The sequence below is a fragment of the Epargyreus clarus genome, unplaced genomic scaffold (genome assembly GCF_041222505.1).
Source record: "Epargyreus clarus isolate Ecla_fem2 unplaced genomic scaffold, WU_Ecla_fem_2.2 ptg000023l, whole genome shotgun sequence".
In the NCBI taxonomy this organism is placed as follows: domain Eukaryota; kingdom Metazoa; phylum Arthropoda; class Insecta; order Lepidoptera; family Hesperiidae; genus Epargyreus; species Epargyreus clarus.
The window spans coordinates 4,696,774-4,711,546 of NW_027332230.1; the positions used below are offsets into that span (position 1 = coordinate 4,696,774).

Consider the following 14,773-nt stretch of genomic DNA (forward strand, 5'->3'; position numbering starts at 1 on the left):
TGATCATTTTCTCTTAGCGCCAAATTAAGTTTCAACTAGTAGTAGTAGTAGTAGTAGTAGTAGTAGTAGTAGTAGTAGTAGTAGTAGAACTAGTAGTAAGGCCTTGTACGTAAGCTGTCGAACTCAATTACACCTTAAGGAAATTCTTTACGCATAAGCTTTCAGTATAGTAGGTGGTACAAAATGGTAGGTTGCATAATCCTACCATATTGAACCTCATGATAGTCTTTCTAGTAATCTTGTATCAAACGTCATAAATATTTCTAAACTGCAAAACCTATAACAATAAAGCAATATGTTTACCCTTTCTTTATAATAATATACCTCTTGTAACAAATTTATTTTTTAGTAAAGAAATGCAGTTAATTTCCTAAATACTTTATATACGCTACTTAAATATTAAAGTTTATTTAAATATCTAATTTCAACGTAAGTAAACAAAAAAAATTAACATTATTTTTACAACATTTGTTTTTTTTTATAAATAAATATCGTTATTTTAGTGCAAATATTGTTAGTTATCGCTATTAATATGATTATAAAACCCGATCTGAAACTACCTGATAGATTACTTTCAGAACTCCTTGATTACAAGTTTCTTAATTTCGTAAATTTAAAAGTCATTGAACATGTTTATTTCATTAGCTGCCACTTAATTAAATTTTAATTGCAATATTTATCGTATATATCAAGGTTGCAAATAGACAGAATACAAATGTGTATCATTTGACTTAATGTTTACAATTACTTTAATCCATATACAAATATAACTCCAAAGTTTAACTTTTTATATTCTATTAGTTGGTGATATCCCGTGCACGGTTTTCTATTGTTCAGTAAACAACAGCTAAAAACTAAAAAGCAAATAGAATGTTCGCATAACGTTGCCGTTTAAAACGGTCAAACATTTTAAAAGCTTTTGATATATTTGCAAAAAAGCACTTTGAGCATACAAAAAGTAGTTATTATGACATTACTAACGTACTTTTATGTACTTTTTCTTATTAATATGTGGTCACTTGAAGAACTCTTTATATATACATATTATGATTTTACAAGATTTCATTTATTGAATTGAAAAAGATCGTAATCTTTAATAACCTTTTGATTACGTCTTAAATAGCCAGCGTTATGGATTATGGCCAAAACACTTCATTATGATCTGTGCCCAGCAGTGGAAATAATGGTTTAATAACGATGAAGCTATGTAATATTTTTTTCACGTCAATGTTATTTATTCCAGGTAAGTGACAAATGGGAAATTTACTCCGGTGATCGGTACGGTCATGATGCACCCAGCCGGATACTACGCTAACCTCGGTAAGATTTCAAACCCACATAACTTTAATGTATGACTTTTGTTTCCACCAAATTGATGTGATTGTTGACACATTGTGCAAGAGAACTGTTGATAATTATCTAAATGATTTTGGTAAACTGTCTTTGTTTCAATAGCATGTTTTAAGCGGAATTTTATTTTAAAAAGCAAAAGCTAAGATTGTATGTAAAATTGTTATAAGCTCAATGTCGGCTGATTTCATTATGACCAGTTTGCCTTTACTTTATTATTTAATTGGCTTAATATTGTGTGTATTTAAGGTATTTCTTAAGATTATAATAGGATCTTATATTCAAAAATATCTTAAGGTCATGCCTCTAAGCGCGTAAGCCACTTGATTTTTGGTAAAGTTCCCAAAAAAAAGTTTACGATTCAAATTGTTAATGTTTTGTTGTTTAATTAACAGAAAACTACTTACTAAATGATTGATACAAGGTAACGATGGAGTGCTATAATTAATCCTTCGAATTGTTATTACACTAATATATTTTTTATTTTTGTAGTTCGCCTATCATTATTACCTACACAATTATCTATTTCACTCATATTCTTATCCATTTGTTATCGCGTTATCATTTCTGCGAAGTGTCGCTATCTATGGAATTATGACGTCACGAAGAAAATTCGTCTTGCACACAAATCCCTTCATTATTCTATCTTATCTACGGACCAATGACTTATCAGCGGCGGTCAGCCACTATCGGAGCTATTATTAAAATAAACGTAAACATAGATGTTACATAACTATATCATCTCTTCTTATTACGTGTTCGTGTATAAAGTCATTACTCTCGTATGAAAAAAATATTAGCTACTTGTTTATTTTATTTTTCGTGCAATGATTTAATAGCTACTGATACGTTTCATTATTAAATTAACAAGCGAGAAGATATGTAGATCCAAAATAAATAATACAGTAATAATAATATTTATTATTCCTGATTTCGTGCGTTTGAATGTGTGCAAAAGGCACAACGAACCTGCGTGTCGCTTACGTCACTTTATTATCTCTGACACAAGTTTCTTTGCTAAGTTTAGGGGAAACTTTGTCGGAAACGATACAGTGAAAGTAAGGAAATGTATGGTATTTCAATTGTCTTATCTAGCAATCTCTTCTATTAATACATAACACACGTATTTGTCTCTAAATAATTACAGGATGTTGTAACATCACACAAAATGCTTTAGAATACAATTTCTTTTGTAACTTAACACATCGTCATGTAACATAAAATAAATTTAAATATTTTAGGTTTTATTTTATTTATTAGGTATATAGCGTATCACCGCAAATGAAGTCGCGGGCATAAGTTTTCTTACTATAAGGTTTTTATAAATATTGTATTGGTAACCGCTAGGATTTCCATGTGTGTCATGAGCTCATTCCGTGACTACAATTCTGCCACAGTTTTATAATTGAAAAAAATATATCACGGACTGGTAATGATATGGTACTTTCACTTCTTAATTAAGCAATAAAGGGTCGTTCGTGAAACGTGGTTCATATGAACATTCTCCGAACAAATTCACTGCGAAATCGTATCGTAACATTACCATAAATTATTAATGCAAGTAACATGTATTGACGTCTGTCCTTTTATTACTTCATAATTTTTGAACATAGCATTATTTTTAATTTTTATTACAACTTCTAATAAAACACTTATAGAGCAATGACTATAGATGGTAGTGACTTCTTAAGAGTGTCATCAGGTGAACTACAAGCTAGTTCATTACTTCAGTTAGATAAAAAAGTGTTTCAGTTAATTTTGGTACATACATTCATATGTAAAAGAGTTATAGAAATGTGGAATACTGCAAACTAAATGATTTACAGCTCAGATAAATCAGTTCAAATAAAAAGTTATCATGAAGTATTGTCCGATGACAATACTCGATGACAATGTCGATACATCACAAATAGATCACACACAGACACTTGAGCTTTTTTATTTTCTATAAATAGAATTCTCTAGTCTTACAAATAAACTCGCGTGGAGAACCTAGCAAATTTATTTGTGTGTTGAGGAAAGCGGCGTGACCTACCTAGCGATAATTTATCATTTCCGCTATCGCAATGTATTAGTATTACTAGGTCTGTCGCGTATTGTAAAATTGGATTTGTTGGGCTTTCTTCCCGTTACAGGATTAAATTGTTCGCTTCCACTCCTGATTTATCCGTATCATTGCAGTTATTGCACAATGATAGCGGAAAAAATAGATGTTGTTGGTATGTGCAGCTCTACTGTACGTATTTATATAGTTTTGAGCTGTATTTCTTAAACTGCACCAAATGTTTTTTTTTTACCTAAAGTTTTTAAATGTATGTGAGTGTTTTTTATGTGAGATTTTTTGTGAGCACTTGTAGACTATTTTAAGTATGAGGTATCATTAGATTTAACATTATTTCATGACTAAAGGTAGATTTATATAAATGAACTTCAAAACAGTTGTAAGAACATTTTTAAGATTCTCTTATGCAGTAGATTTTTTTAATTCCTATTAGAAGACTAGTTTCTGTAACCAGACTCACAAAGAGTAGATGATCTGATGAGAGGCCTTAATTTGGAACACTTTATGTTCCCTTCACCACCAATTACAAACCAGTATACTCTACAGTAGCATAAACATTATTAAGGTATTGAAGCATTGTGCAAGGTATAAAGACATTCATTATATTTATAATTGCTTACATAAAATATTATTTTTGTATTAAATAGCCATAATGCCATTCAACAGGTAGAATGTCGTAGTTTATTACACGTTTATTATTTTAAATTGAAATAAATATTCTTATAAATAATGGATTTACGTGATCCAAGACTGCTTTGTATTGAAAATAAGCGATGCGTTTTATAGCATAATTTCGTATAGTTCTATATTTTGTTCGAATGGTTTTGTCTAAATTTTTTGGTCCATAAAATTCAAAAAGTTTTTGCTAGTAATGAAAACACCTAACAACAAGTAACATTATATCCAAAACAGACATGTTAATGGATTCCCATGTAGTATCCAAATCGGTATGTAATTCATTACGATGTAAACTACCGTAAAAGACTACATGTGCACTTGTGATCTTGTCCAATAAAACCTGAAGAATGACACAAAATCAACATAAACTGACACGGCCACTGAATAAACTTTTGTTTTTTTTAGGGTTCCGTACCCAAAGGGTAAAAACGGAACCCTATTACTAAGTCTTCGCTGTCTGTCCGTCTGTCCGTCTGTCACAGGGCTCTACCGCTTAAACCGCAATAGATAGACACATGAAATTTTGACAGAGGAGGCATAACGGTGGCAGCTATAACAACAAATACTAAAAATAAAATAAGGTTGATTATTAAAGGGGGTCTCCATACAACAAACCGGATTTTTTCGGCATTTTTCGATCTAACTGTTAAACTGTACTAGGAAGACGGTTTAAATTTTTACAATACGGTTACTACTATAACTGCTATTATAATAAATACAAATAAGAACCATAAATGAAGTCGGTTAAATATATTTTAATATACTTCTTTTAATTTTATTATACTTTGATTACGTATAATCGTCGTCCCATTGTCATCCCAACGCCATCTATTGTTGTTTCATATGACTAAGTATTGTTGAAAATCATAAAATGAATTAAAATAATGAACATTTGGTAGTACGGAAGTCTCCATGTGCGAGTTCGACTCGTACTTGGCGAATTATTTCACCTCATTACACTGCTATAAAATCGTGATAATCAATATATAACAGGTTTATTAATGCCACTCAAGTTTAAGATTATTAAAATAGATAGCACAGCTGCGTAGTTAACAAATTGATAGTTTTTTTTATCTTATGACATATTACAATGCGTAACGCTATCTATATTGTGGAAAGGACACGCACAAAGCCTGAAAAACCTCTTATTTCTTAAATTCGTATATTTGACATTATGACAATCTTTTATTTTTGTCGTAACACAAATATAGTTTATTTTTCCTGAAAATCGCGTATAGATTGTAGATTTCCTTACACTCATGCGACCTTGAGAAATTTCAGACATGTTATTTTCCACGAAATGTTTCTCTGTTTGAGCTTCACATAATGAATTCCTAAAATATACGTAAACTCGAAAGTGAAGCGCGCATAGCCCCGCTAGCTGTGTTGATTGAAAACAATCAATAAAGTTAAGCAGCGTCGGGCGCGGTCGGGAGTTGGATGGGTGACCGCTAGTGGCAAAAATTTCATGCGCGTTTCCGTGCTTCGGAGGGCACGTTAAGCCGTCGGTCCCGGTTGTTGTCGATAGATGGCAGTCGTTAAACCTTGTCGGAGGCCTTTCGGGCGGTGAAAACATCCGACAAACGGGTTGGCCACTAACCTGTCTCCACCAATCCGCATTGGAGCAGCGTGGTGGAGTATGCTCCAGGCCTTCTCCACTTGTGAGGAGAGACCCGTGCTCAGTATTGGGCCATAAATGGGTTGCAGGCACGTAAACTCGAAAAAATTGAGGTTTCTGGAATTTGAACCACGGACAAAACGCTTAACGCTGATTAATATATTTATTGGTAATTGGTATTTTTTGCAGTTATTATTACATTTCTATATTTAATTTACCGGTTTAATAAAGATTTATGTTATAATTGAATGCGGCAGGCGTACATAATATAAAATGACACTTCACGCACATACTGTGCAAGAACAGGTAGTGTAATTAAAAATGCAAAATACATATTTACGCAAAAGTAATTTTGTAATGGTTTATTGGGTACGTGACTATGTGGATATTTTTGACGTATGATTTGTAATTTTGATTACTTATATAATTTTACACATGCTTCAATAATAATTTCGCACCAAGTATTATGTAAAGGGTATTGACACATTTAAATAAAAAAGTTGTTGAGCCAGTTTATTTTACAATCATGTAATGGTATGTTTAGCAGTAGCTAGAAGTAGCAAAGTGACGATGAAAGGTGGTCACTGCAGCCCTTTAACATCTGTTCCCAATTTCTTATATAATAGGATTTGTACCAGTAATCATTGCAATTTACAACACCTGAGGATTCGTATGGCATGAAGAAATAAATCGGCCTGATCTTATCCATCAAACCAAATCACAGTAGTGCAACATTTCTGCTATTAGAAAGAAATTATTAGTATTAGAGAGTACAGTCAGGGTTCTTGAGTGGTAGAGTTCTTGATGTCTGGGGTCAGGGGATGTTCGGAGTTAAAGCTTCCTGATTGATGGATGCTATTGCAAAAGAAGTGAAGAAAAAGTGAGTTGAAAAACCATAAACCAAATATATACTCACGTATGAGGAAAACATTGGCTAGTAACTCCGTTTAGTTGGGATCCGAGGTTTTGAATCTCAATCATGCACTTTTGTTTTACTTTTAAGTTATATGCGTATTAGGAATTAGTTATCGTTTGCTTAAACGATGAACGAAAATGTGGCGAAGAGAACCGTACAGAGCTGAAAGTTTTATAAAAATAAAAGTGTGTGAAGTGTATTAATTCGCACTATTAGATTGTGAACCCTGGCCTAAACCCCTCTGGCTTTTAGAGGAGGTCTTACTCAGCAGTGGGACAGTGATAGATTGACGACGAAGAAATTATTAAATAATGCGTAATAGTGAAATATACGAACTCTTAATACGAGTGTACGACTTCTGTTATAAAGTAATAATATTTAATTTATTAATGTAATCGGTTATAGCGATAAAATTAAACTTTTGCCGAATGGACACATCGCATTAAGCTGACATTATTGTGAATGTCATTAGTATTCTATTAACAGAGCAATATTAGATCCGAATTTGTCGATAACGCTGGCCGTTTCCGACACATGACTCATAGCAAATTTGCAATTCGTGAGAACTCGGTAAGGTTAATATTATTAGAAATATGTAAATAATGCACTATTTGTGGAGAATCTATAATTATGTGCTGCTGGTGATTTAGTAAACAAATAAATTAATATCTTTTAAGGTGATAAACATCTGTAGTTGGACTTCAGCGGCACCATAGCTATTTCTGCTTAATAACAGGAGTGCTAAACGCTGCTGTGTTGTGGTTTGAAGGATGTGATAAGAGAAACATACTTTTCCGAGGGATTCTAGTAGGAATCTAATCTGATCAGGGGTTGACAGATTCCATGGACGACGGTAACTATTTACCATCAGGTGGACTGCATGATCGTCTGCTACTACTATATTATAAGACATCGTTTATATTTATGCGCTTGCGTTTGTCTAAAGATGGAGGTTGTTAGTTGTTACAACGTTAATTTGGGGATCATTGCATATTTTCATAATGATCCAATGTTCATGTTCAACCATGATCAAATTTGCATATCACATGACCGACGGCAGGATAGCATGTGTAATTCGCCAATCGACAGTGAGCGGGCTCACGCAACGAGATCCTTTTGTTTATATCGGATGTCTTCTCGTTTCTATAGAAACGAGATCTAGGTAGAGTTTAAATCAGTGAAGTCAAAATAGAATATTCATAATTTTTCGTGTCTGTACGTTTTGCGCTCACTTACTTAATGTATAAAGCTAATTATTCATATTCAATATGTCCAATTATTTCCTTAGCATCGTTATTTGTTTATACACTTTTCGTTAATTTGGCGATTTCTTGTATGCAATTGTCAAATGTAAATCTTTGGTAAAATTAGATAGATTGATAATTAATATTGGGCCTAAGTCAAATATAACTAGTATTTAGTTTATTGTTAAAATTTATATTGTTGTTGAATAAAAAGATACTTAAATAACTAGTATTGGAAATGAAGATGTATTATCTAAAAATGTTTTAGTAACAAGCAACAGATTAATCGTTTGTTTTCTCACTCCAAAGTAACTAGTATTTATTTGCGTTGTAGATTTCTACATAAGTAGAATGTACGCAAGCAGTTTAATAGTACTACTCCCCTTCCCTGGGGGCCTTACAAATCGGTACCAATTCGCTTCATTTGCGAGGGTTAATTGCTCCGCTCAGGTTCTTGTAGTGAGCCGGATTGATTGGCCAATTATATGCCACTAATATCTTCCGAACCCCGAAAACAATTTGTTACAGGACTACCATTGATGTTCACGGAACAGGATTGCATTCGTAGTTCTAATTATCCTTCTAAAAGTTCCTTGTTGCTTACAACTTGTTAAACAATTTACATCCTTCATTTCTTCTCCTTTCTCATTCCTAAATATCTTTGTAAACATCTGTTGAAGACGGTATTAAACCAAAATACTTATAAATTATCGTTATTTCTAAAGCCAGGGAGTAAATTAATAAGTAGGTGACCTTATTGTTTAAATTTTGCTTTGGCTCGAGCCACAGAGAAATTCAAAGCTCTACGTAATATTGTAGGTATTATTACCGGCTCTCAACCAGTTCACTAGTTGCTTTTAGGCGCACGCGTTCACATCAACGTTAGAAACGTCGACTCTACTTTATCGCTAAGAATAACCATAAAAGTATGATTTATAAACGTCGCCTCGCGCATTGCGTGGAGTAATAAAATGGACAACTTTGAGCCATTTATGCGGTTAAATGGCACCAAATCTTTTAAACGTAGAAACGTTTTCACGAACGCAATTGACACTTAAAACCCAGTTATCGCGTAACGTGTAGGGTGTAAACAACTACCAAAGTACGTGATCACTAAAGACGCCCATTAAACAAACGACGCCGCTCGAGTGATTCCAGCGGTTCTGGAGGCCAACGAGTTAACTCACAAATTGACGTTGAGTAAAAGTGTGGCCGCGTTAATGTTTGTCTGGCGGAGGCTTCGACGAATCCTTTGACGAACGTTCATAATGAAGAATCGGGAAGTACAGCGGATGCAGCGAGTGCAGCATGTGAGCGGCGAGTTCGGACGCCTCTGTCGGTCCGACGTGACATAATATTGCTCGCCCCGCCCACGCGCTCTCGCTCACCCGCCCCGCGTGCGAGCGGGACGCGGCGACTCCCTCCGCCGAAGCCTCCACGCAGTAATGTTTCCAAGAAAACCCAACTGTTATTATCTGGCGCGGATTGTTCTCGACCTCTCGTCGCTTTACTTGGCCGCTCTCATGAATGAATCGCTGCGCCCGCAGGTGCGCGCCCCGAAGCGCTAAATTTCGTCGGCAATTACCCACTTCTAAATTTGTAGCAATTTTCAGCACGCCACACGATAATTTTCAGTGGCCGATGCTTTTACGCTGTCGGCTAATTTCGCGGTAGGAATTGCACAGGAAGTCCAAATTTGTAGGGATATTTGAGTTTCGATTTGATTAGCGAAGATTTGTGTGTACACGCTTCCCGCCATCAATTTAGTTGCGTGGTCTCTTTCGGATGAATGTAAATGTACAGCAGATTGTACATCAATCACACTTCTGTTGGCACCGGTACGTGCGATAATTTCGGCGTATGTTTAACAAGCTTCACGCTTGTTGCCAATGATTGAATAATCAATCACGTTCATTAATCAATATTTATCCGCTACAAATAGTCAGATATTTTATTATGCCAATTGAAAGATATACCTACCACAATGACAAAATTAGCCGATTAAAGTCAAAAGTATGTTGCAATTCTAAAATAAGTCAGAATATATGGATAAATATGCTATTTGTGATAATCTGCTATTTACCAGTTTATCGGATAAAGTAAGAGTCAAAGTAGGTAATTGTCGTAGCCACAAAAATATAGCATCATAAACTGTGATCATAAATCATAACACTAATATTGACATAATAGCAAGATATTAAAAACAATTAAAAGCCGGATAAGGAGAGAAAGCACACGGCTAAGATGACGGTATGACTACGATTTAGGGTTGTCAACCTTACACTATAAGTAAATAATAAATTAATTCGTTTTCCAAACATAGTTACACTTTTATGATTAAATATACCAACTCTTATACTAACCCATTATATTATGAGAATATAACGCATATATATTTTACGAGGTTTAAATTAAGTAAAGTCACGTACAGTGAAATATAATCATAACAATAGGTATTAATATATAATTTTCGCAAAGATGATATGTAATGCAAAACATAGTTTTACAAATATAGAGTAAACCATTAATTTGCATATTTGATTACTACTATATTTTCAATGTATATTAGAAAATATTTCTTTAATTATGTTTTTGACTGTTATTTCTTAATTATCAATATGGGTAAATCTTTTATAAAAGTAACTGAGAACCCTACGGTCGGAGCAGTGGGGCGGCGTTAAGACTATGATTGGCGCCGTTTCGGCACTCGAACCCGTCGGACCGGTCGCCTTGTCGCAACAGTAGCCTTACGATTGTTGGCCCATGATAAAATTATGCCTTTTGTCTTTGTGATTTGTAATATCTACAAGGGTAACACGTGTAAAGGTATCTAAAGGGTTTCCTTGTTATGGAAATTTATTAAAAAATGTTAAAATCCTCCTAAACTTATTTTAAGATCAATGTTCATTTTATAACAATAAGGCTTTTACCGGCGGCTTAGATTGCCGTTAGAGGCCTATGACAATAGTTGTTTATAGATATAAAGGAGGAATTCCTCGGAAACAGTACTTTTTTCGGGTTAAAAATTACCTCGTCTTTTTCTGGACTCCTGACACGTGTGTACAAAATTTCATGACAATCAGTTTACCACTTAGGTGTGAAAGTGAAGCAAACAAACAAACAAACAAACTTACTTTCGCATTTATAATATTCGTTAGTAAGTAAGGATAACGAACCTATTAGTAACACTTATTAATAGTAAACTTGGAATTTTCACTTATAAATTTCTGATTATTATTGACAGTTTAAAATAAAGTAATTTACAGCGTGTTATAAATGATTCATTGAACAAGCCAGATCGGTGTTATCGGAAGCTTATGCCATATAGTTTGTCTACTTCCAAAATTATTAATGCCTTCTTTTATTTAACAATGTCATATTGGGAGTTAACATATTTCTTTGGCAAAATTAGATGTGACAATAATTTATCTTGACCAAAAAACTTGTATTAAAATATTAAGGTAAAAACTGGAAAGCTAAATGGACGAGAATTTTCCAATTTGTTTTTATTATGGTGTGCTAAATACTTGTTACTTAGCGAACGAAGATTAAAAACTCTATTGTACTCTTTCACTTATTTTCAGATTTTTGTTTTATTTTGTGAAATTTTTAGTCACGGAAATATCTGTTAGGTTAGGTTAGTTCTTATAATAACCGTATATAAAAACTCTATCTATCTCCGCTTGTTTGTTAACTGCCTAAAACTTTTTGCGGAAGAAAAGTAGTCAGTAAAGTTTTATTGTTTCACTCCCTTTGGATTTTTGTTACTTTATCATTTTTTACTTTTACTTTACTTTTACCTTGTAATAATTTTGTATCTATCTATATATCTTGGTGCTATGAAATTGTTGTCTTTAGTTCGTAGTGAATTAAAATGTATTACGCCAACGTTACATCTTATCTTCTAATTTGATGATTGCCGTGTATAAATACGTTGTACGTGATCAGAGTAAATAATAGCAAAATTGGCGGCCGCGAGGAAATCAACCACGCATGACGAATAATCCATTCAACGTTCCGATATTCAGATTTCATCTTTTCCTGACGCCCACGGCTGTTGCTAGCTAAGGTGACGTCAGCCTCTTGTACATCCATTAGCTTTAGCTAAATACTAGACCTAAACGGTTGTGATACCGCTTATACCATATGGTTGTGTTTTTTTTATGTAAATATCGTATTTGGTTAACAAAAATCAAGTATTCTACTATTGGATAAGGATTAGACTAGATTTTTTACCTTTACAAAATAATTTTTATGTACCAATAAATATAGAAAACAACAAAACATGTTTGGTTTGATACTTAAAAACGTTTACTCGTTTCTTTGAAATGACAAAGGTTTTATTATTTGCCTATCTAATGACAAACTTAAAACTTTAATATACCTAACTTGAAATACAGTCACCTATTAAGAAATTGTAGAGTGTGCACTATAGATTTGTATTGTGATAATTTCCCCCTAGCCACTATGTCACTATAGCTTTTCAGGATTAAAACTTACATGACAAATGAAAAATAGTATAAGCGTCGTAGTCAATGCCTTTTGTATATGGCCTAAAGACTACGTAAACTGAATCTTGGGTGGTTATAGAATTGAGACTAGTTATACAATAAATAAATTACAAAGAAGTACACTTTTACTCATCGCGCAACATGTTTAGCGTGACTTTTTATTTTTATTGATCACTTGAGTGTGAATTACAAAATGGTAATTTAATTTCCTACTTCTGCGTACGGTTTCGTGTCATGTGTACACGTTTTCTCTGCGGGCGACGCTCGCAAAAAACACCCAGTGATTCACCGAGACGCGATCATTTCCACCCAGTCGGAAAATTCCTGTAATCTTGTAGAAACTTTCTTCAGCGATCATTGCTAACTTGATAATCTCTGCACGCAATCCATGTATTGAATTGCATATCTACGCGGCTCGTGTATTAATGAATTACAACTACACAATATTTTCACATGCAAAATATATTGCAACGATAAGTAGTCGTGCTACTTCCCATTTCATATCGGAATAAAAATCGTATTAACAGTTGACACACGTCCGCGTGTGCATCGCTTCTTAACATTCGATGTTACAGAACATTCCTAACTTGTGTATTATCTACGACAAGATAAGAGAACCAAAGTGGGGGTGACATCATCACGACACAGACCGTGTCGCGATAAAGAAAATGTTCAGTAGGTAACCTTTATACAATAGCGAGATAAGATACAAAATGACAATATTTTCAGCTAATATAGTACCGCGCAAATCTGAGCGTGAAAGTACCAAAGCCGGTTTGGAACCAATTACGATATTACCAATAAAGCAGTAGCCTAATGGAGAGCCTTGAAAAATAAGTATTTTAAACTGTTCAAAGTGAAATGAGAGTAAAAATAATGATCCACTTCTTCATCGTGTTTGTGAACGGCAGTAGAGCAGCTCTACTCAAGCGAAGTTGACTTGGCACAGACAGGAGCATATCGGATTGAAACTCGAAATTTCAAACCGGTTTCTCGTATCCCTTGTCCCCCTCGAACTCCTTGCGCCGGGTATATTCTCTCTCGTTTCATGAGTCACCGTTTTTACGTATCACGCCGGCGCGGCTGGCCGCTCTACGCACTTCATGGTCACTCGTTCAACTCCGTCACGCTTTGACTGCAATAAGTGGACGTTATGCGACAATAAATTAATGTCCAAATTAATAAGTAAACACATTTTTGTAGAGCATGTTACGAAACTACTCCATACTTGCATGCCTGTTTTGTAAGGAATATTACCATTTTTATGCAATATCTCGTTTCGCTACTAATAGATTACCTTAGAAACATTTAATATTACCTTTGCTATATTCGGAGGAGAATTAACTTTTAAATGAGTAGACGCATGCCGTAATTTATTCGACGATGATCGTAAAAACGATAAGTTACAAATGAATTCATCGTGATGAGTTAAATATAAGAGCATGATTTAATTTGCCTTTTTTTCCAAAGCGCCTCTCAGGTGAAATGGCATTTTATTTGTCATCGTAAATTTACAGCTCTTTAAACGTTTATGTGCCGTTTGGCGTGTTCTCGTATAAACAAAAACATTCTGTTCCCTGGATCGGGTGTTATTTTAAAACTTTCGTATGGTTTTAGTACGTAAATGTCAAGCTTTTTGCTCTTTAAATACACTTCGTGTTTGTTACGCGGAGCTTTCATGAACTGGAAGTTGAGCTGAGGCAGATCGGATTTAAAGCGTATATATAAATATATATTTGCTTGTACTTGATGTATGTATAGTATCTGTACTAGTACTGTTGATGCTCGATCGTAAAACGGAATCATTACGAGCGCGTAATGATAAGTCATCAGTGTTACTTTTTGCGTGTTTGATTCGTCTGTTTGATGTAATGAATGGCCCCGGAGACCGGAGTGCAGCACTCCGAGGTGTAGAAAGAGAAAGGGAACTTATTCAAAAGTAGGTAATGTTTTTGCTGTTCTCATTGCGTTGCGGCAGCGGGCGGGCATGATTCACCGCCGCGTGGGCCGAGCTTATTATGTTCGCTCCTCTATCCACACTAGATAACTTTTTCTTTTGCCCCGGCGTCTAGGAAAGCTCCCGCTTGACTAATAACTCACTTGTAATCCATTCACGGCCGCGCTGTTTACTCTTCTGCGAATCATAATCGAGTATGTACGATAAAAGCTCGCTATAAATGCAACTGAACAATAGCACGGTTCCTGTATAAATTGCTATAATTGCACAAAAGCTGTCTTCCTAGAATCTGAAACAGGCGCTCATTAAGACTTTATTGTTATATCCCCTAGTGATATTTACCTTTCGGTGGTGTCGAGTCTGCCTACACGACGCCACTCCCGGGTTTTATATCATCCTTTCAACGTTACCTGTGTTGTTTGCTGAGGTGTCTTTAA

The 14,773-nt window shown here is 34.5% G+C and overlaps 1 protein-coding gene across 3 annotated transcripts in view; it reads left to right on the plus strand.

Moving 5' to 3' along the window:
* The window catches only part of scalloped (TEA domain transcription factor 1 homolog scalloped), a 90,948-nt gene that overhangs the window by 17,109 nt on the left and 59,066 nt on the right, over window positions 1–14,773 (plus strand). For 2 of the 3 annotated variants that reach the window (XM_073085876.1, XM_073085877.1), the window contains exon 2: window positions 1,244–1,320. The exons of the other annotated variant lie outside the window; for it this stretch is intronic. In XM_073085876.1, coding sequence (XP_072941977.1) covers window positions 1,287–1,320 — 34 coding nt within the window. In that variant the 5' untranslated portion in view covers window positions 1,244–1,286. The remainder of the gene's footprint in view (window positions 1–1,243; window positions 1,321–14,773) is intronic. 3 annotated transcript variants of the gene reach the window in all.